The following is a 23,632-nucleotide window of genomic DNA, read 5'->3' on the forward strand; positions in this document are numbered from 1 at the left end:
CAGGAGGAGACTGTGATCAGGGAGGGGAGAAATGGTGCCCATGGAGGGGAAGGGACCTGGAGAGAAGAGAGCCAGGAGGAGATGGTCATCCAAACTCACACACTCTCTCTCTCTGAACTCACTCTCACACTCTCTCTTTCAGACAGGGGCACACACACACACTTTCTCTCTCTCACACACACACTCACTCTCTCACACACTCACAAAATATTACCTCCTGTAGTTTTACAAGACAAACAGAAGCAGGGAGAAATGTATCTCCTCCTTCCTTGACTCTCTCTCTTTCAGACAGACGCGCACACACACACACTTTCTCTGTCTCTCACACACTCACACTCTCTCTCTCACACACACGCCCATACACATACACACTCTCACTCTCTCTGAACTCACTCTCACACTCTCTTTCAGACAGGTGCACAGACACACACACTTTCTCTCTCTCTCTCTCTCTCTCACACGCACACTTTCTCTCTCTCTCTCTCTCTCTCACACACACAAAATATTACGTCATGTACTTTTACAAGACAAACAGAAGCAGGGAGAAATTTATCTCCTCCTTCCTTGACTCTCTCTCTCTTTCAGACAGACGCGCACACACATACACTTTCTCTGTCTCTCTGTCTCTCACACACTCACACTCTCTCTCACACACACACGCCCATACACATACACACTCTCACTCTCTCTGAACTCACTCTCACACTCTCTCTCGCTCTCTTTCAGACAGGTGCACACACACATACACTTTCTCTCTCTCTCTCACACACACACACACACACACACACACACAAATATCACCGCATGCACTTTTACAAAACAAACAGAAGCAGGCAGAAATTTATCTTCTCCTTCCTTGACTCTCTCTCTCTTTCACACAGACGCATACACACACTCTTTCTCTATCTCTCTCTCTCTCACACACACACACATACACACACACACACACACACTCACTCACTCTCTTTCTCTCTCTGAACTCACTCTCACACTCTCTTTCAGATAGGCACAGAAACACTTTCTCTCTCACTCACTCTCTCTCTCTCTCTCTCTCACACACACACACACACACACACACACAAAATATTACCTCCTGTACTTTTACAAGACAGAAGCAGGGAGAAATTTATCTTCTCCTTCCTTGACTCTCTCTCTCTTTCAGACAGACGCACACACACACACACACACACACACACACTCTCTCTCTCTCTCTCTCTCTCTCAACTCACTCTCACACTCTCTCTTTCAGACAGGCACACACACACACACACACACACTTTCTCTCTCTCTCACACACACACACTCACTGTCTCTCTCTCTCTCTCACACACAAAATGTTACAACAATAAGGGAATTACATTTCACAAATAAAAAATGTTGCCCGTTTTAATGGGCTTAACGGCTTGCATTAACATATAAGAATCGATGGTAACTCATCTTGAAGATTAGCAAAACATCTTCCCACAGGGACTCCTACCAGCTCTCTCTCTCTCTCTCTCTCACACACACATACACACACACTCTCTGTCTCTCTCTCTCTGAACTCACTCTCACTCTCTCTCTCTTTCAGACAGATGCGCGCACACACACACTTTCTCTTTCTCTCTGTCTCTCTCTCTCTCTCTCACACACACACACACACACACACACACACACACACACACACACGATATTAGAACAATAAACAACTGCCTATAAGGAGCGACTGACCCTCCACTATCACAGGGACTCCTACCATCTCTCTCTCTCTCAACTCACTCTCACACTCTCTCTCTCTTTCACACAGACACTTTTTCTCTCACACACTCACTCTCTCTCTCACACACACACACATACACACAGAAAAAATTTGAACAATAAGGGACTTGGGAAATCACATAAGTCTAACAATAACAAGGTTCAAATTCTGAAGGATCTAATGTGGGATACAAATACAATAAATAAATAAAAATATAAAACTGTACTATACACATCAACTGACATTACGTTCATCAACTTTTAAATTACATTTCAGAAATAAAAAATCTTCCCCGTTTTGCTCTTTCATTACATACAACAGAAATTTCGCCCATAGTAACGGGCTTTATGGCTTGTCAAGTGCATAAATAACAGTATCCCCTTAAACGTTTTGCTGACTAAGATCCTTAGATTTAAAAAAACATGATCAGCTGCATTCTTGTTCAGTCACATGAAAGAGCTTCATTTTTATTCTTTAATATCTTGCAGATGTTTGCAATTTGGACTGTGACTGTTGTTCCTCTTGGCGTCGCTAGAGGTGAGACAAAATACAGTAACAATTTTGGAAACAAAATCTTAATCATTTTCTTTGCCAAAGGATTTTTTTAATCTGTATAACAAGTTAATTGGATAATTCTTAGGGGATTTTTAGCCCACTTTCTGCTTTGGTTTGACAGACATAGAGATGTCCTGCTAAAATGTTTGCTGCTGAAGGTGTTATTTTATCAAACACATTAATTTAAGCGATTAATTCTTAAGTTTCCTGCTCAGTGTGTGCACAGAGAAGATGTGCCTGCACATTTCCAGGGAGGTGAGAGTGAAATCTTTTGTACCCCTGTTCCAATCAGGGGAGGAGGAGTGGCCTAGTGGTTAGAGCACCAGTCTTGGGTCTTGCAATCCAGAGGTGGCCGGTTCAAACCCCACTGCTGCTCCTTGTGATCTTGGACAAGTCACTTAACCCTCCATTGCCTCAGGTACAAACTTAGATTGTGAGCCCTCCTGGGACAGAGAAATATCCAGAGTACCTGAATGTAACTCACCTTGAGCTACTACTGAAAAAGGTGTGAGCAAAATCTAAATAAATGTATGGAATGTTGCTACTATTGAAGATTCTACATGGAGTGTTGATGTTGCTACTGTTTGAGATTCTACATGGAAGGAATGTTGCTATTCCACTAGTAACATTCCATGTAGAAGCCTGCCCTCCAACGCAGCCGTGCAGGCTTCTGTTTCTGTGAGTCTGACGTCCTGCAAGTATGTGCAGGACGTCAGACTCACAGAAACAGAAGCCTGCGCGGCTGCGTTGCTGATCTGCAAGGGCAGGCCTCTACATGGAATGTTGCCAGTGGAGGAGTAGCCTAGTGGTTAGTTCAGTGGAACATGGAATGTTGCTACTATTGAAGATTCTACATGGAATGTTGCCACTTTTTGAGATTCTGGAATGTTGCTACTATTTGAGATTCTACATGGAATGTTGCTAGTGGAGGAGTGGCCTAGTGGTTAGAGCACCGGTCTTGCAATCCAGAGGTGGCCGGTTCAAATCCCACTGCTGCTTCTTGTGATCTTGGACAAGTCACTTAACCCTCCATTGCCTCAGGTACAGACTTAGATTGTGAGCCCTCCTGGGACAGAGAAATATCCAGAGTACCTGAATGTAACTCACCTTGAGCTACTACTGAAAAAGGTGTGAGCAAAGTCTAAATAAAGATTCTAGAATTCTAAAGAATAACAAGATTCCATGCAGAATTTCAAAGTGTTGCAACATTCCATGTAGAACCCCAAAGAGTAACAAGATTCTTTGGGGTGGAGGAGTGGCCTAGTGGTTAGAGCACTGGTCTTGCAATCCAGAGGTGGCCGGTTCAAATCCCACTGCTGCTTCTTGTGATCTTGGACAAGTCACTTAACCCTCCATTGCCTCAGGTACAGACTTAGATTGTGAGCCCTCCTGGGACAGAGAAATATCCAGAGTACCTGAATGTAACTCACCTTGAGCTACTATTGAAAAAAAGTGTCAGCAAAATCTAAATAAATAAATAAGTTACATTCGGGTGTACACAGGGGTAGTAATAATACATGTGAGCTTGCCAACACCACAAAAGAGCAAATTTAATCCAGTGCCTCAGGATCAAAGTCCACTGCACCAACCTCCAGGTTACTTCTCCACAGTACATAGTGTGTAGTGACCTCAAAGGGCAAGGATACAGTGTTTCCACTCCCACTGACTGGCACTGGGAAGGTGCGGAGCTGCCGTCTCCCTCTCTGATTGGTCCTGGGGAGCGCGTGTGTTGGAATGGGATGAGAGCGAGGCAGCACTCTCCCACTGATTGATACTGGGGGCGGAGCTGCCCTCTTCATCTGATTGGTCCTGATGATTAGGAAAGGGGGTGGGGCTGGCCTCTCATGAGTGCTGGTTAGGGGAAGGTGCGGAACTGCCTTCTCCATCTGATTGGCCCTGATGCAAGATGAGCCGCTTTTTAAATATTCTGCGTAGCTGGCTTTTCATGGTCTCCATCATAGCTATAGGCAACACAGTGCAAAGCTTTCGGGACCATAGCTTCCTGTCTGAAAAACTACACCGGTAAACCAGAGCTGGTGAATGGGCTGCAAGCCCAAACCTTTGGGAGCAACAAAATGGAGCAGCAAAACTCATCTCCCATAGACTTGGAGCCCCTCATAGTGTGGGATCAGCCTCATTGATGAAGAATAATGTCTAATTAAAGTCTCTCTCTTATTCTTTCTCTATTCCTCCCTCCCCCCTGTCCTTGCAGATTGTATCACATCACCCTCTGCAGCTTCTTCTTAGCTTTGGCTCACTTTCTCTCCGAGGTGTTTGTGTACAAGACAGCATCCTTCATCATAGGTGTCATGGCACCCCTGATGGTGGCTAGTAAGTTCAAGGGACATGCATTATTGTTTTGGGCTATGCATTTTTGGAGAGGGTTTTGGAACCAGGGCAGTAATTTTATAAAGGTTTTTCTCTATGTGAAGTTTGTACTTATATAATTGCAAAGTGGTGTGTTGTACTTACTCATATGCTGTATGTGGATATTCCTGGGTGTGTTACAATGTCTATATCAAAATAGGTGAGTACATTCACATATTTACACCAGCTTTACTACTACTACTTAACATTTCTAAAGCGCTACTAGGGTTACGCAGCGCTGTACATTGCTACCTGGATGTCTCACTGCCACCTGAAGCTCAATATGTCCAAAACTGAGCTCCTTATCTTCCCACCTAAACCAACCTCTCCCCTTCCCCCATTCTCTATTTCTGTCGACAACACGCTCATTCTTCCTGTCTCATCTGCTCGTAACCTTGGGGTCATCTTCGACTCCTCCCTCTCCTTCTCTGCACATATTCAACAGATTGCTAAAACCTGTAGTTTCTTCCTTTATATCATCGCCACAATTCGCCCTTTCCTTTCTGAACACGCTATCAGAACCCTCATTCACACTCTCATCACCTCTCGCTTAGATTACTGCAACTTGCTTCTCACAGGTCTTCCACAGCTCAGCCACCTCTCTCCTCTTCAATCTGGTCAAAATTCTGTTGCACGACTAATATTTCACCAAAGTCGTTATGCCCATATCAGCCCTTTCCTGAAGTCACTTCACTGGCTCCCTATCCGTTTCCGTATAAAATTCAAGCTCCTCTTATTGACCTATACTGTAAATGCATTCACTCTGCAGCCCCTCACTACCTCTCCACCCTCATCCTTCCCTACACTCCTTCCTAGGACCTCCGTTCACTAAGCAAATCTCTCCTAATTGCACCCTTCTCCTCCATCGCTAACTCCAGACTCTGTTCCTTTTATCTCGCCGCACCTTATGCCTGGAATAGGCTTCCTGAGCCATTACGTCTAGCTCCATCCCTGCCGCCTTCAAATCCGGGCTAAAGGCCTACCTGTTTGATGCTACTTTTAATTCTTAACTTGTCACTAGCTCGTAACTTTGTCTTCCTCTCTTCAATAGTCCCTTTCCCTATGTGTCCTTCTGTCTGTCCTACCCTTATCCCTTAATCGTCCTGTCTGTCTGTCCTGATTTAGATTGTAAGCTCTTTTGAGCAGGGACTGTCTTTTCTTCATGTTCAATTGTGAAGCGCTGCGTACGACTGGTAGCGCTATAGAAATGATTTATAGTAGTAGTAGTAGGTATGGCTGGGCAACCCCAACCAGTAAGTCAATTTGTTTTAAGGACACCCTACAGCCAATATGAAAAGATATGAATGGCCAACATTTCAGTAATGCTAATCTGTATAATGGTATATAGATTCCTATGGTGTATTCTGAAAACCTAACTGCCCAATTAGGAGACCAGGACAGGAATGACACCTGGGGTCAGATAATGTTACTATATAGGAATAGGAGTCATGCTGTATGAGGAGAGACTTGCCTACCTAAACATGCATACCTTGGAGGAAAGGAGAAACAGGGGTGACATGATACAGATGTTCAAATATTTGAAAGGTATTAATTTGCAAACAAACCTTTTCCAGAGATGGGAAGGCGGTAGAACTAGAGGACATGAATTGAGGTTGAAGGAGGGCAGACTCAGGAGTAATGTCATAAAGTATTTTTTTCACAGAGTGGGTGGTGGATACTTGAATGCCCTTCTACGGGAGGTAGTGGAGATGAAAACGGTAATGGAGTTCAAACATGCGTGGGATAAATACAAAGGAATCCTGTTTAGAGGGAATGGATCCACGGAATCTTAGTGGAGATTGGGTGGCAACGCTGGTAATTGGGAAGCAAAAACGGTCCTGGGCAGACTTCTATGGTCTACGCCATGATTGTGACTAAATAGATATGGATGGGCTTGAGTGCAAATTTTAAGGGGTTCTGACGTTAGCTTCAGAACTTTTAGTACAAGAAGAGTGCTGGGCAAACTTCTCTGGGCTGTGCCCTGAGAATGGCAAGGACAAATCAAACTGGAGTATACATATAAAGTATCACATACCATGTAAAATGAGTTTATCTTGTTGGGCAAACTGGATAGACCGTTCAGGTCTTTTTGTACCGACATTTACTATGTTACTATCCTGCTTATTTTCGAAGGAGAAGGCCGGCCACCTTCCGACACAAATTGGGAGATGGCTGGCCTTCTCCTAATGCCGGCCAAATCGATATAATCGAAAGCCGATTTTGGCCGGCTTCAATTGCTTTCTGTCGCATGGCCGGCCAAAGTTCAAGGGGGCGTGTTGGCAGTGTACCGAAGGCGGGATGGAGGTGTGGCTAAAAGATGGCCATCCTCGGCCGATAATGGAAAAAAGAAGGTCGGCCCTGATGAGCATTTGGCCAACTTTACTTGGCCCCTTTTTGTTCACGACCAAGCTTCGAAAAGGTGCCCGAACTTACCAGATGACCACCGAAGGAAATTGCTGATCACCTCCCCTTACTCCCCCAGTGGTCACAAACCCCCTCCCAACCCAAAAAAATAAATTTAAATACATTTTTTTGCCAGCCTCAAATGTCATACCCAGCTCCATCACAGCAGTATGCAGGTCCCTGGAGCAGTTTTTAGTGGGTGCAGTGCACTTCAGGCAGGCGGACTCAGGCCCATCCCCCTGTGAGCCCTCCAAACCCCCTCCAAACCCACATGTAGGTGCCCCCCTTCACCCCTTAGGGCTATGGTAGTGGTGTACAGTTGTGTGGAGTGGGTTTTGGGGGGGATTTGGGGGGCTCAGCACCCAAGGTAAGGGAGCTATGCAGCTGGGATCAATTTGTGAAGTCCACTGCAGTGCCCCCTAGGGTGCCCAGTTGGTGTCATGGCATGTGAGGGGGACCAGTGCACTACAAATGCTGGCTCCTCCCACGACCAAATGGTTTGGATTTGGCCGGGTTTGAGATGGCCGCCATTAGTTTCCATTATCGGTGAAAACCAATGGCGGCCATCTCTAACGCCAGCAATCTCTAAGGCCGGCCCCGACCGTGTTATCAAAACGAAAGATGGCCAGCTATCTTGTTTCAATAATACAGTCGGGTACGCCGCTTGACAGGGCCGTCCTTATAGATGGCTGGCCCCATTCGATTATGCCCCTCTATGTTATCCTTTATCACCTGTTAGTGCAAGCTTCTCAAAACAAAGTAGTATCCCAAAACATGGGATAAGCACGTGGTATCCCTTAAGAAGAGGAGGGGTTGGGGGCTGCAGAGGATGGGCCATCTGGCCTTTTTCTGCCATCATGATTCTACGCTCCTGTGTTTCTAAAGTGAATGTGCTGATGAGGAGGACACACGAAAGCCCAAAGAACAATAAAACTTAGTTAAGAGCTCGTAATTCCTACCTATACCCCTGTGTAAACAACTATTACAGTGGATTCACAATAATAATAATAATTATGACCACATCTGTTCATTCCTACACTAGGTTAACAAAGTTTAAGTAAAAAAAAGAAGTTGAAACAGTAGTAGGCAGCTTTTCCCATCTCCTCTAGACTATAGCACAGTACACCTGTGTCACTCACTTCCAATAGATAAATCACTCCATGCTGCTGTTACAAACACACAACTCTCACCCACTTTTCATGAGGACACCTCATACGTATGTTACATGGAATAAAAGAGAGAGCCACACAACCTCACGCCAGCTTTCTAAGGGGAACAAACAACTGTGTGACACATTCCATACATTTTGTAGACCCTCAGTAACGGCTAGAGTCCCTATCCCACGTGATTGAATGAGGAGGTTTAGAAGGCTCAAGGGACCCCTTACCGACATCATTGTCCCAAACATTTAATTAAGCACTTTACCTCAAACATTAATATCACCTGGGTAGGTGCCTCTCAACACCCACAAGTTCATCTGTGCAGAGAAGCCATAAGGTCACAGGTACCAGCACTCCACCTAAGCTAAAAGTGAGGTGAGGGAAAGTAAAAACAAAAAAATGGATTAAAACATGGCACCATTCTCAAGCATTAATGGCCTAGACCACCAAATTACTCTACCCAATGTTCTACAAACATAGGACACAACCTTGAGGCAAACACTGACTCCAGTAGCATAGCTTCAAATATATAGGTGTGTAATGGGCAAAAGCATCCAACCTGTATAAGTCAAACCCAGAAAGCAAAGACAGGACTTGTTAACTAAAGGTTTCTACTACTACTACTTAACATTTCTAAAGCGCTACTAGGGTTACGCAGCGCTGTACAATTTAACATAGAGGGACGGTCCCTGCTCAAGGATTGTCTCTTACAATCTAAGAGACAACGGACAGTCCGATAGGGGCAGTCAAATTGGGGCAGTCTGGATTTACTGAAGGTTAAGAGTTAGGTGCCGAATGCAGCATTGAAGAGGTGGGTTTTAAGCAAAGACTTGAAGATGGGCAGGGAGGGGGCTTGGCGTAAGGGCTCAGGAAGGTTGTTCCAAGCAAAGGGTGAGGCGAGACAGAATGAGCGGAGCCTGGAGTTGGTGGTGTTGGAGAAGGGTACAGAGAGGAGGGATTTGTCCTGTGACAGAGAGAACTTACCTGGAGACAGACAGCATAGCATACACACCACTCTGTCAAAAGGACACGATTGTGCCACGCGGTGCTTTATATAGACAAATGTAGGTGCGTACAAAAGACATCACCATAACGCACCCACATGCTACGCGCACGCAAAGTATCAATGAGCCAATATTCCCAATACAAATTTCCAAAGTTGACACGGTCCTGCAGAAGGTGCCTTTCTGAACACTCTTCACAATCCTTATGTTGAACACATTTGGGCCCACGTATTTCTTCAAACGCGGATGTAACAGGTAAGGTATGTTTTGTACAATGCGTTTACCTTACACAACACGGGAGGTACGGAGATACTTGATGCATTCTCCTGTGTGGTGTGAGCTGTAGCCTTCACATCCTCTGCGAGAATGTCTGGATCAACAGATAGAGGGAAGCAGACCATCAAGAAGATGCCATGCCAGTGCGCAGGAGCGACTCAGAGCTATTCACTTTTTAGAACAGGAGAACAATCTTCTTCTCAGGATGGTAATGGCTAATTTTGAGGAACTTTTGGCATAATGAGTGTGAAAATAAAAATCAGGCCCTATGTAGTTGCCTCGCCCTAAGACCGGCCCTGCTCATCCTGGTGCATTATGGAACTTGCAACACAGCTTTTGGGCTATGTCTCATTTTTAATTTACATTCCACAGCACTGTGGGATTTGTAGTCTTTGCCGGTCCATGATGCACCAGGATGGGGTGTTTAGAAACCCAGGAGTGGGACAAAATGGCCATGCAGGAACATTTTTACTTGCCATCTTTGCATGAGGAGGGGAATTCTATTGAAACATTGTGATGAAGACAGTTCAATACACACTATTTTGAAACACCTGGAGGGAAAGGCGAAGGGAGTAGACACAGACACACACACTAAGATTAGAGTGATTTGGGGCAAATAAGTAAGGTCACTACAACTCTCATATCAGAGGAGACTGCTGCACAATTCTCCTACTCTAAACAAAATAGCTACAATATAGAGTAGAGAGTTGCACGGGGACAGAAATCTTACCCATCCCCACCCATCCCCGCTGGAATCTTACCCATCCCCACCCATCCCCGCAAAACTTTAACCCATCCCCACCCATCCCCACAAGAATTTAATGGTACATAAAAGAAAATTCCAGTCAGCTCCCTCAGTCTCTCTCTGGATTTGAGCCACAGCACTGTAGGCAAGGAAGGAATGGAAGTTGGAAGTTGGAACACTCTGGTGCGCACATGTAAGATTTGTCTCCGATTCACTTGCACTGTGTGCTGAGAGGTCGCCACATACACGCGCCAGTAGGTCAGGTGACATCTGATTCTCGTGCCTGTGTCAGAGCTGAGGTCTGTGCACCAGCCTGGGAGCAAAGAGGATTAATAGTAACATAGTAAGTGACAGCAAATAGACCTGAACGGTCCATCCACTCTGCCAACAGTCACACTCATGATCAATTCATCATTAAATCAACGAGTGTGATATTATATACTTGATTATGGTCTTCCTTTCGTGTTTCTGGAACAAAGACCACAGAAGTCTATCTGGCCCTATCCTTATGTTCCAACTGCTGGAGTTGCCGTTGAAGCCCACTCCAGTCTATTTGTCTTCTCATTTGTGGGACACAGACTGTAAAAGTCTGTCCAGCACTGTCCTCATGTTCCAGCCACTGAAGTTGCTGTCTAAGCCCTTTCCAGCCCATCCTAAACCAGATTGCCATGTATGAGACACAGACCATACAAGTCTGCCAGGTATCAGCCCTAGTTTATCACAGCCAGAGATCCTCTGTGTTCATCCCACGCCTTTTTGAATTCCGCCATCATTTGTGACTCTACCACCTCCTTAATGGAAGACTTTCCACATTTGTGCTGTTAAAGCAAGGAGGAAGAGGAGGAGACAGCACTCAAAGAAATTGGTATTCGGTAGATGAGAGGCTGGTGCAGGTGCAGCTTACACTTCTATGAGAAGACAGCAGAACTGCTTCCATCCCCGCGGGAACCCCGCAGGAACTGCCTCCGTCCCCACGGGAATCCCATGGGTTCCACGGGATTCCTGTGAACCCCGTTCCCGGGCAGCTCTCTAATATAGAGACACTTTTGTGGGATATGGGCCAGAGGTTAATGAGGTGATTTGAGTTAAGTGGCCAGAGGCTACAAGGGGAATTGAACCCAGTACACCCAGAGCAAAGCCAAATGTATTAACCACTAGGCCACTCTTTTGATGATTAGTTAGATGTATGCAATAAGGGAACCTAACGGGAATTTTAGTGGGTATTGTATGCTGGACAAGATCTGTAGTGAAATGGCCTAGAATGCAGAGATGTTGCAGTGTGTATTGCTCCTGCAACCCTCTCATCAAAGTAGTTGATGCCCAATGTACGCCAAACCCATGTGTGCATTCATCCCCTAGTGTAACTTTGTAGCCTGGAAATTCTCACAACCTTTCTGTGCAGCCACAAATCAGTCTGTAGCTACGTCTTAAGGACATAGTACATTGCATGGTCAAATATTGGCAGCAGATGCATATTCTGAGAAACTGTGTGCATCGCATACCTATCCATATCACATATATAGTAGAAGAAACTGAATAGCTTGCCACCCATACCAGTGCATGCACATCTCTCTCGTGAATGTTCATTGTGGATATCCAGAAAACCTGACTGCCATGGGTGCCTTCAGGTCCAGGTTTGGTACACACTGTACTGTCAATGTTCTGTGGCCTAAGGTGAAATTCATACAGGCCCAACCTGCTCCAGCTTTCAGGGTGTAAATAGGTTTAGATATTGGAAATTGGGAGTAAGAGCAGAATCAGTCCAGGGTGACATCTGCACACAAGGTCCAGAGCAAGTAGATGTGACTCTTGGTTCTAAAACTACTAGCCAATCAAAACCTCAACTCCTACATCTATGCAGATGACGTCACAATTTTCATCCCATTCAAACATGATCTAAATGAAATCACCAACGAAATCAACCAAAGCCTCCAAATAATGCACACTTGGGCAGATGCATTCCAACTAAAACTTAACGCAGAAAAAACACAATGTCTTGTACTCACCTCACAACATAACACAAAAAACTTCACCACCATAATCACACCATACTGTTCCCATCCGGTCTCACAAAATTTGAAAATTCTTGGAGTCACCATTGATCGAAACCTCACTCTTGATACCCACGTGAAAAACACGACGAAAAAGATGTTCTACACCATGTGGAAACTTAAAAGAATAAAACCTTTCTTTCCGAGATACATCTTCCGTACCCTGGTACAGTCAATGGTAATAAGTCATCTGGACTACTGCAATGCACTGTACGCCGGGTGCAAAGAACAGACAATCAAAAAACTCCAAACTGCCCAGAATACGGCCGCCATATTTGGAAAAACTAAATATGAAAGTGCAAAACCCCTAATAGAGAAACTCCACTGGCTCCCACTTAAGGAACGCATTGCGTTCAAGATCTGCACGATTGTACACAAAATCATTCATGCAGACGCCCCAATCTACATGCTAAACCTCGTGGACCTACCTCCCAGAAATGCCACAAGATCATCCCGCAAATTTTCAACCTGCACTTCCCCAGCTGCAAAGGACTTAAATACAAGCTGATGCATGCCACCACCTTCTCTTACATGAGCACGCAGTTATGGAATGAATTACCTACAGACCTGAAAACAATCAACGAAACAACTATCTTTCGAAAATCGCTGAAAACATTCTTTTTCAACAAGGCCTACAATTAAGAACATATAGCCTCACTAAGTCACCTCACCAACCACTCAAGTACGAACGCCCACCTTCTATAACTACCCTAATCACTCTCCTCCCTCTTCTCTCTTCCCTTCCTTGATCGCTACACATTACTAACTGTATCTGATATCATGAAATGACAATGTTAACAAATCTATGTAAGCCACATTGAGCCTGCAAATAGGTGGGGGAATGTGGGATACAAATGCAATAAATAATAATAATCTCAATGGTGTCTTTCTATCATATCACACATTGCTGTATATGTGCATCCAGCTTTCAATACCAGCATGCTGGAGCACACGTGAATGATACATTCCTCAAAACTATGAGTACTGTGATGACAATCCATATGCCTACTACCTACCTAAGACTCTGCAGGCTGTGTGTGGTGACATCTCTTTACGTATGACACAGAGAGGACTCAAACTACTGAACATGATGCCGAGCACAAAAAGACCCAAGAGCCTTGAAAAATGGAACAAAGGCTTCTGTTCCACTGTACACAGTGAAAAAGAAGCCTTTGTCCTACTTATGAAGGCTCTTGGTGCTTTTTGTACTCTGGACATCTCTTGACAACCACAGCGTGGATGTTCAACATTAGTGGCAAGCTGACAGAGCCAAACCATACAATTCTATAGCGCTACAAGGCATATGGAGTGCTGTACGCCATACATGAAAAGACAGCCCCTGCTCAAAGAGCTCACAATCTAAATAGGACAGACAAACAAACAGAACAACTAAGAGGTAAGGGAATTAAAGAGGTGGGGATAAAAGGATACAGGGCAAGTGAGTAGTGGTTAGGAGTCAAAAGCAGCGTTAATGAGGTGGGCTTTTAGCCTGGATTGGAAAACGGTCAAAGACGGGGCTAGACGTACAGGCTCGGGAAGTCTATTCCAGGCAAATCTCTTAACTAAGGTCAGAGCCTGACCTCTACATTCATCCTTAGGCTACCCCAAAACAAAATCCATGATGTCTCAGCTACAAATGGAGCCATCTCTGATATGTACATAGTAGTGATAGGGATCCTCTGCCAATGCCGTATGCAGACCATTTCCATATTGCACTGACCACACAAGACCATAGTCCTAGAGACACTTAAACGATGCTCACAGCAGACAACTATCAGGACCAGACCATGCGACACTACTAAGGTGTCTGGCTGAAAAGGAAGCATGGTTTGTAAACACCTACCAGTGGCCATAGCACTCCACATCTACTATCTGCAATGCAGGGAACATGCAGAAAGCTTGGACAGTAGCCAGATGTTCAAATGGGATGTGTTGAGAATGTATATGATGGAAAATGGGGCTCCACTGAAGTCAGACAGCCAGCATCAGAGGACAAGGTGGATTTCAACCCACCAACCCAGAATGGCATAGACAGCAGATAGCCAAGACCTGTCACTTCTTCCTCTATAACATTAGCAAAATTTGCCCTTCCCTCTCTGAGCATACCACCCGAACTCTCATCCACTCTCTCATTACCTCTCGCCTTGACTACTGCAACCTACTCCTCACTGGCCTCCCACTTAGCCATCTATCCCCCCCTTCAGTCCATTCAGAACTCTGCTGCACATCTTATCTTCCGCCTGGACCGATATGCTCATATCACCCCTCTCCTCAAGTCACTTCACTGGCTTCCGATCAGGTACCACATACAGTTCAAGCTTCTCCTACTAACCTACAAATGCACTCGGTCTGCAGCCCCTCCTTACCTCTCTACCCTCATCTCCCCTTACGTTCCTACCTGTAACCTCCACTCTCAAGACAAATCTCTCCTCTCAGTACCCTTCTCCACCACCACCAACTCCAGGCTCCACCCTTTCTGCCTCGCCTCACTCCATGCTTGGAACAAAGTCCCTGAGCCCATACGCCAGGCCTCCTCCCTGCCCATCTTCAAATCCTTGCTCAAAGCCCACCTCTTCAATGTCGCCTTCGGCACCTAACCAGTACACCTCTACTCAGGAAATCTAGACTGTCCCAACTTGGCATTTCGTCCTTTAGATTGTAAGCTCCTTTGAGCAGGGACCGTCCTTCTTTGTTAATTTGTACAGCGCTGCGTAACCCTAGTAGCGCTCTAGAAATGTTAAGTAGTAGTAGTAGTACAGTGCGCTAATCACTCCACACACCCTTTTAAGGTAGGCAGCTTGCCCTGCTGCAAGTTAAGTAGGCTAGGGCTAGGGCTAGGGCTAGGGCTAGGGCTTTTCAGCTTGGAGAAGAGACAGCTGAGGGGAGATATGATAGAAGTGTATAAAATAATGAGTGGAATGGATCGGGTGGATGTGAAGCGACTGTTCACGCTATCCAAAAATACTAGGACTAGAGGGCATGAGTTGAAGCTACAGTGTGGTAAATTTAAAACGAATCGGAGAAAATGTTTCTTCACCCAACGTGTAATTAGACTGTGGAATTCGTTGCCGGAGAACGTGGTACGGGCGGTTAGCTTGACGGAGTTTAAAAAGGGGTTAGATAGATTCCTAAAGGACAAGTCCATAGACCGCTATTAAATGGACTTGGAAAAATTCCGCATTTTTAGGTATAACTTGTCTGGAATGTTTTTACGTTTGGGGAGCGTGCCAGGTGCCCTTGACCTGGATTGGCCACTGTCGGTGACAGGATGCTGGGCTAGATGGACCTTTGGTCTTTCCCAGTATGGCACTACTTATGTACTTATGAAGGGCGACGAAAATGATAGTGGGGATGGGACGACTTTCCTATGAAGAGAGGCTGAGAAGGCTAGGGCTTTTCAGCTTGGAGAAGAGACGGCTGAGGGGAGATATGATAGAAGTGTATAAAATAATGAGTGGAATGGATCGGGTGGATGTGAAGCGACTGTTCACGCTATCCAAAAATACTAGGACTAGAGGGCATGAGTTGAAGCTACAGTGTGGTAAATTTAAAACGAATCGGAGAAAATTTTTCTTCACCCAACGTGTAATTAGACTCTGGAATTCGTTGCCGGAGAACGTGGTACGGGCGGTTAGCTTGACGGAGTTTAAAAAGGGGTTAGATAGATTCCTAAAGGACAAGTCCATAGACCGCTATTAAATGGACTTGGAAAAATTCCGCATTTTTAGGTATAACTTGTCTGGAATGTTTTTACGTTTGGGGAGCGTGCCAGGTGCCCTTGACCTGGATTGGCCACTGTCGGTGACAGGATGCTGGGCTAGATGGACCTTTGGTCTTTCCCAGTATGGCACTACTTATGTACTTATGTACTTATGAAGGGCGACGAAAATGATAGTGGGGATGGGACGACTTTCCTATGAAGAGAGGCTGAGAAGGCTAGGGCTTTTCAGCTTGGAGAAGAGACGGCTGAGGGGAGATATGATAGAAGTGTATAAAATAATGAGTGGAATGGATCGGGTGGATGTGAAGCGACTGTTCACGCTATCCAAAAATACTAGGACTAGAGGGCATGAGTTGAAGCTACAGTGTGGTAAATTTAAAACGAATCGGAGAAAATGTTTCTTCACCCAACGTGTAATTAGACTCTGGAATTCGTTGCCGGAGAACGTGGTACGGGCGGTTAGCTTGACGGAGTTTAAAAAGGGGTTAGATAGATTCCTAAAGGACAAGTCCATAGACCGCTATTAAATGGACTTGGAAAAATTCCGCATTTTTAGGTATAACTTGTCTGGAATGTTTTTACGTTTGGGGAGCGTGCCAGGTGCCCTTGACCTGGATTGGCCACTGTCGGTGACAGGATGCTGGGCTAGATGGACCTTTGGTCTTTCCCAGTATGGCACTACTTATGTACTTATGTACTTATGTACCCAAGACAGCTGCTGCCTGCAACAGTGAATAGACTTTGTGGGACTCGTTCTCTTCTTACTTTTACCTGAGTGACGTTTTGCCGATAATGGCCCCAAAACTGAAAGAGAAGGTTAGGAGCTACCCATCTAAGCCTCCTAAACCCTCTGCCGGCAAGCTGCTGTTGATACCAACTTTCGCCATGTCTCCAATATTGGCATTATTGGAGGTATTAGTTCAACATCTGCTGCTGGAGTGCTCTTTGAGCTCTTATGCAAGGATCCCTCCCCTCCCCCTCCACCCCCGGCCTCCAATTGAGAGAATGCACAGGGCGCTTCCAGGTCCGCCGAGGTGCGAGTTCCTGGAGCGTCGCTCGGTGGAGATTCCAGCAGTTTGCTGGAATCTGTGACTCCCTTGGGTTCACCTACATCTGGAAATACCAGTAAGAGAAGGGTGCTTGTTGAAAGGATCCAGTGAATCAAGCCCGACTTGCACCTCTAAACCTTCCAAAGGTGGAGCTGGTGAATACATTCAGGTGCTTGTGGAGAGGGATCCCCATCCACTACCATAACACCCCCCCAGGATTAACACACAACAATGACACCATCACCATCCTCTCATATTTAACAAGATTTACTGTTTGCATACTCCACTGACTAATAGCATCACTTGCACATTTGGAACATAAACACATAGAAAGGCCAGGACAAGCCCCATGTGTACACACATCACAGTATGAGCAGTTGTACCTTTTGTTTTAATATGAGGGTTCAGAGACCTCAAATCTGACTCCATCTCTAAATAGCACTAGTACTGGGGTAATCAAGAAGTTGTGAAGTTCTAAAAGGAATTGCCACTAAGAGAGACGTTAGGTCTAAGGAAAGGATACCAGCCTTATGACAAACTGGATTTAGATTACAAGTTATACAATGCAGTGAAAGATAACCTGATACAGCAAAAGCATTTATACTTACAGCCTCTGATCATAAAGTGAAGTCCACAGAACATCATTTGGGATGAGGAGTTTATTTGCCAAGATACAAGTCAAATCAGTGATTGACAACAGGCATGTACAATCAATTAATTATAGGAATATAATAATCCAGCTGCAAACAGGTGTTAATTAGTTCCTAATCTTTTATAATTTCTTTTACCAATTAAAGGTTTTACAAGGGAAAGCAATTAGGTAATTTGTCAATTCTGCTGGTCACATTGGTTTCCCTTGGAGAGAGAGAGTGGCAACCCTTCTTTCTAACTTAAACCAGGAAATACCCTGATTTTTATAGGTGCCCTCAGGATATGGATAATATGACAATAGATATACCTGATTGGATCTATGCTAATGTCATGGTTACCACTGATTGGCTCATGCTAATGAGTAGCTTCTATCTTGCTAACATGGTTTTGTCTTTAGCTCGCTTGACCACAAATCTTAAGCAAGACCCTGCATCCTTTCTCACACCATGGCTGACCACAATCCTGCTCACAGGAAAGTCTCATTTCTCAACTTGTTTTTCTAACTTACATTAGAGAAAATTCCACTTTGTAACAGATACGGCTTCCATTTTGTGCTGAAATCCTCCATTTTGTTTCCATATCTATTGACCTAACTTTTCCTAATTTAGCTTATTTAGGCCTCAATCCGGGCTACAAACTAGGCCATACTTTTCCAGTAAGCTCCCAGTTATGTCAGCCATCAGATTTCTGACTTAGCCAAGGTCTGTAATAGCCTGAGCTCTATGACTGGGCCCGCCACCATTCCAGTGGGGGGGTCTCTGGCTGTACCATAATTATACATTCACCACTTGTCACCCCATCTGGGGAGGGGTGACACAAAGCTCGTCAAGCTTGTCATCATCCATTCCAGAAGGTGGCAAGCTATCAAACGAGAGGGCGAGTTTTGGTCTTACAAATTGCTAGAAGGTATGGTGCAAGATAGGAAACTTCATTCTCAGGTGATATATTATTTGGGGCATATGGAATTCCCTTTATATTACCCAATCCCTTGGGCCTTAATCCTGATGTCACCTCTCTTGAGACTTACTCAAACCTGTAGTGAGAAATGTTTTATGAATGGGACAAATCCATGAGTTCATCTACAAAATCCCATGAAGTATAGGTATGTGTGTAATAGCAATTTCAGGTAGATCATACTAATAAACACTTTCAGGTCTTTCTATGGCTTCTATTGTATCTGCTGCATAGTGCATGGGGAGATAATCTAATGTATCTGTCTCAGTGGTCCTCGGAAGGAATAGTGGTTTTGATTAAGCATTGTTATGGGCTCAACAAATATATGGTTAGTACTCTGATTGCAGGCTGTTTTAGGTTGTAGGTATTCAGAATCCTTAAACAGGTCAGAATCCCTGGACCTTACTATTACTCATCATTGGCATCCAATCATGAGCACTAAAAAGTGGATAGCAAGTATGAGGTTGCCTCATAAAGCAAAAATGGTGAATCCTAGGAAAATTTATATTAACAAAGGTCATGCATAGATCTTGACATATGCATAATGACCTGGAAGTATGGGAAGCATTTTATATATCCGTTACCCCACTTGGAGCTTAGTCAAACCTACAGAAAGTCATGCAACTTAAGTAAGCCTACACCAAAGTTAAACAAATGCATAACTGGTTGATACTAACAGGGTTTACACCTACATTATGATATCTTAGCCAGTATTAGGGTTTGATGTTACCCCTGTGTCTGAGCAATATCAACTTCAATTTAAATTACATAAACAGAAATGGCAGAAAAGAGTTTCAAAACCAATACAACAAGAGAAAATAAAGACAATTATAGTCCAATTCTGACTGTCCATTCATAATAGAGAGTGTGTCATTAGCTAGAAAGGGAATAACAAGAAGGCTGCGTGTTCGAATCACGTCGGAGTCACCAATGTTGTAAATTGAGGGGTCCAGAGACCCCCAAGAAGGCTGGAGTGACCTTAAATCTGACTCCATAATTATACATTCTCCAAGAAAGTGGCTGAGAAAATAAAGGCTAAAGAGTTGGCGTTCCAGAAATATAGAAAATCTCAAGAACAGGAACACGGGGAGGAATACCGGATGAAACTGAAAGAAGCCAAGAGAGAGGTACGTCTGGCAAAGGCGCAAGCGGAAGAACAAATGGCTAGAAATGTATGAAGGGGAGACAAAAACTTCTTCAGGTATATTAGTGAAAGGAGAAAGACTAAAAACGGAATTGTGAGACTAAAAGATACAGCGAAACGCTATGTAGAAAATGATGAAGAAAAAGCCAATTTGCTTAATAGATACTTTTGTTCTGTTTTCACTGAAGAAAATCCTGGAGAAGGACCGCGAGGGACTGGCAAAAGTACACCTGAGAATGGAGTGGATAGAGCACCGTTCACGGAAGAGAGTGTGTATCAGCAACTTGGAAAGCTAAAGGTGGACAAAGCCATGGGACCGGACGGGATCCACCCCAGGATATTGAGGGAGCTCAGAGAGGTTCTGGCGGGTCCTCTTAAAGATTTGTTTAATAAATCCTTGGAGACGGGAGAGGTTCCGAGGGACTGGAGAACGGCGGAGGTGGTCCCTCTTCCCAAAAGTGGTGATAGGGAAGAAGCTGGAAACTACAGGCCGGTAAGCCTCACTTCGGTTATTGGAAAAGTAATGGAAGCGATGCTGAAGGAAAGGATAGTGAATTTCCTGGAAGCAAATAAGTTGCAAGATCCGAGACAACATGGTTTCACCAAAGGGAAATCGTGCCAAACGAATCTCATTGAATTCTTTGATTGGGTGACAGGAGAATTAAATCAAGGACGTGCTATGGACGTAATCTATTTAAATTTCAGCAAAGCTTTTGACACGGTTCCCCACAGGAGGCTCTTGAATAAATTGGATGGGCTGAAGATAGGACCCGAAGTGGTGAACTGGATTAGGAACTGGTTGACGGGCAGACGCCAGAGGGTGGTGGTGAATGGAGTTCGCTCGGAGGAGGGAAAGGTGAGTAGTGGAGTGCCTCAGGGATCGGTGCTGGGGCCGATTCTGTTCAATATATTTGTGAGTGACATTGCCGAAGGGTTATAAGGTAAAGTTTGCCTTTTTGCAGATGACACCAAGATTTGCAACAGAGTGGACACCCTGGAGGGAGTGGAAAACATGAAAAAAGATCTGAGGAAGCTAGAAGAATGGTCTAACGTTTGGCAATTAAAATTCAATGCGAAGAAATGCAAAGTGATGCACTTAGGGAGTAGAAATCCAAGGGAGACGTATGTGTTAGGCGGGGAGAGTCTGATTGGCACGGATGGGGAGAGGGATCTTGGGGTGATAGTATCTGAGGACCTGAAGGCGACGAAACAGTGCGACAAGGCTGTGGCCGTAGCTAGAAGATTGCTAGGCTGTATAGGGAGAGGTGTGACCAGCAGAAGAAAGGAGGTTTTAATGCCCCTGTATAAGACGTTAGTGAGGCCCCACCTGGAGTATTGTGTTCAGTTTTGGAGGCCGTACCTTGCGAAGGATGTCAAAAAAATGGAAGCGGTGCAAAGAAAAGCTACGAGAATGGTATGGGATTTGCGTTCCAAGACATATGAAGAGAGACTTGCTGACCTGAACATGTATACCCTGGAGGAAAGGAGGAACAGGGGTGATATGATACAGACGTTTAAATATTTGAAAGGTATTAATCCGTAAACGAATCTTTTCCGGAGATGGGAAGGCGGTAGAACGAGAGGACATGAAATGAGATTGAAGGGGGGCAGACTCAGGAAAGATGTCAGGAAGTATTTTTTCACGGAGAGGATGGTGGATGCTTGGAATGCCCTCCCGCGAGTGGTGGTGGAGATGAAAACGGTAACGGAATTCAAACATGCGTGGGATATGCATAAAGGAATCCTGTGCAGAAGGAATGGATCCTCAGAAGCTTAACTAAAATTGGGTGGCGGAGCAGGTGGGGGGAAGAGGGGTTGGTGGTTCGGAGGCGAGAATAGGGGAGGGCAGACTTATATGGTCTGTGCTAGAGCCGGTGATGGGAGGCGGGACAGGTGGTTGGGAGGCGGGGAAAACTGCTGGGCAGACTTATACGGTCTGTGCCCTGAGAAAGACAGGTACAAATCAAGGTAAGGTATACACATGAGTTTATCTTGGGCAGACTGGATGGACCATGCAGGTCTTTTTCTGCCGTCATCTACTATGTTACTATGTTACTTTAACAAATGGATCCCAAAATGTGGGCTTGGGCCCCTCCTGAATTCTCTTTTACTTTGCTGGCGAGAGAGAGCCCCCTGTTAACAATTTACCAGCACACCCCTGGGTGTAGCTATGGGTGGGCCAGTTTTGTCTCAGACCTCACCCTCTCCCACCCCCGCTGCAGTGCTTGCATTTAACTCTATTGGTGCTGCCTGCTCCTGCACCCCACAATATCCCACCCCGCAGCAGTGCTTGCAATTTGCTATTGGCGCTGCCTGACAGCAATGGCGCCGATGTCCTGCTCCGGGGCCTTCCCTCTGCCACGCTGATGCAACTTCCTGTTTACGCAGGGCGGGATGCGGCAGAAGCAAGGTCCTGGAGCAGGATGTCAGTGCCACGTCTGTGAGTTGCTGTCAGACAGCGCCGATAGCAAATTGCAAGTGCTGCCGTGGAGGTGGGAGACGGAGACTATGAGGTGCAGGAGCAGGCAGCGCTGATAACGTTAAATGCAAGCACTGCAGCGGGGGTGGGAGAGGGTGAGGAAGACAGTGGGGTGCTGGCCCTGCAAGGGGAGGGGGCTGAAGGGAAGAGAGAGGTGCTGGACTTGCAGGTGGGGGTGAGGAAGACAATGGGGTGCTGGCCCTGCAAGGGGAGTGGGCTGAAGGGGAGAGGTGCTGGACATTTGGGGGGTAAGGAAGATGTGGAGGTGTTGGTTCTTGGAGGGGAGGGGCCTGAAGGGAAGGGAAAGGTGTTGGACTTGCGAGGGGCAGGGGGTTGGAGAGAACAGAAGAGAGACTGGTACTAGACTTGCAGGGGGGAGGTTAGAGGGAAGGGGAGAGGTGCTGGATTTGCAGGGAGGTTGGAGGGAAGGGGAGAGGAGCTGGATATGTAGGGTGGGTTGGAGGGAAAGGGAAGATGTACTGGATATGCAGAGGGTTGAAGGGTTGAAGTGCTGGACATGTAGGGAGACTGGATGAAAGGGAGAGAGGTGCTGAACATGTAGGGGGGGCTGGATGAAAGGGAGAGAGTGCTGAACATGTAGTGGGGGGACTGGATGAAAGGGAGAGAGTGCTGAACATGTAGTGGGGGGCTGGATGAAAGGGAGAGAGGTGCTGAACATGCAAGGGGGGCTGGAGGAGAGGTGCTAGATATGCAAGGGATGGCTGAAGGGAAAGGAGAGAGATGTGGAGGGCTGGAGCAAAGGGAGAAAGGTGCTGGACCTACTTAACTTGATCTGGTTAAATTGGACTATAAAAATAGCTGTCCTAAAATTATTAGATAATGTATCTGGTTATCTGGTTTCCTTTAACAGAATCTTTATTGACCTCTGTGTATGTGGTGATTGTCAAGTGTGTTTCTGGCAAACAAGGAGTGGAAGCATGAAAAGAAGGTTATTCTGGAGGAATTCTGTGCAAATAAAATGAAACAATTCTGTAAACGTTTGAAGGTTACACACACACAATATTTTAACATTCTTTAAATTCTGCATATTTTATTAAATAATTTTTTGTGTGCATAATTTACTCATCATAATGTCTGGTTTCTCCCCTTCCCAAGCCTGACCCCCCCTAACTTTCACACTTCTCAGGCTCTACCCACTGTAGCTCTCTGTCTCTCTTCCCCCCCTCTATAAGACATGTTCACCTCCAGCTTTTCCTGAATCATCTTCAAGGTGGACACCCCTGCTTTCTCTTTATATCCCCTTATTCTTTTTTCTCCTAGCCACATCAAATTTGTTCCCTCTTCCTATCCCTCCCTGAGCTGTCTCCTCCCAGT

General features: G+C 45.4%; 1 protein-coding gene and 1 pseudogene across 1 annotated transcript in view; both read left to right on the forward strand.

The window, feature by feature from the left end:
• Positions 1–4,199: 4,199 nt before the first annotated feature.
• Positions 4,200–7,846, forward strand: LOC115471040 (annotated as a pseudogene).
• A 1,747-nt stretch (positions 7,847–9,593) lies between these two features.
• LOC115471041 (pancreatic lipase-related protein 2-like) overlaps positions 9,594–23,632 on the forward strand; it is a 75,984-nt gene continuing 61,945 nt past the window's right edge. Inside the window, exon 1 of the mRNA XM_030204709.1 lies at positions 9,594–9,711. Coding sequence (XP_030060569.1) covers positions 9,594–9,711 — 118 coding nt within the window. The remainder of the gene's footprint in view (positions 9,712–23,632) is intronic.

This window comes from Microcaecilia unicolor, chromosome 5 (genome assembly GCF_901765095.1).
Source record: "Microcaecilia unicolor chromosome 5, aMicUni1.1, whole genome shotgun sequence".
Taxonomy (NCBI): Eukaryota; Metazoa; Chordata; class Amphibia; order Gymnophiona; family Siphonopidae; genus Microcaecilia; species Microcaecilia unicolor.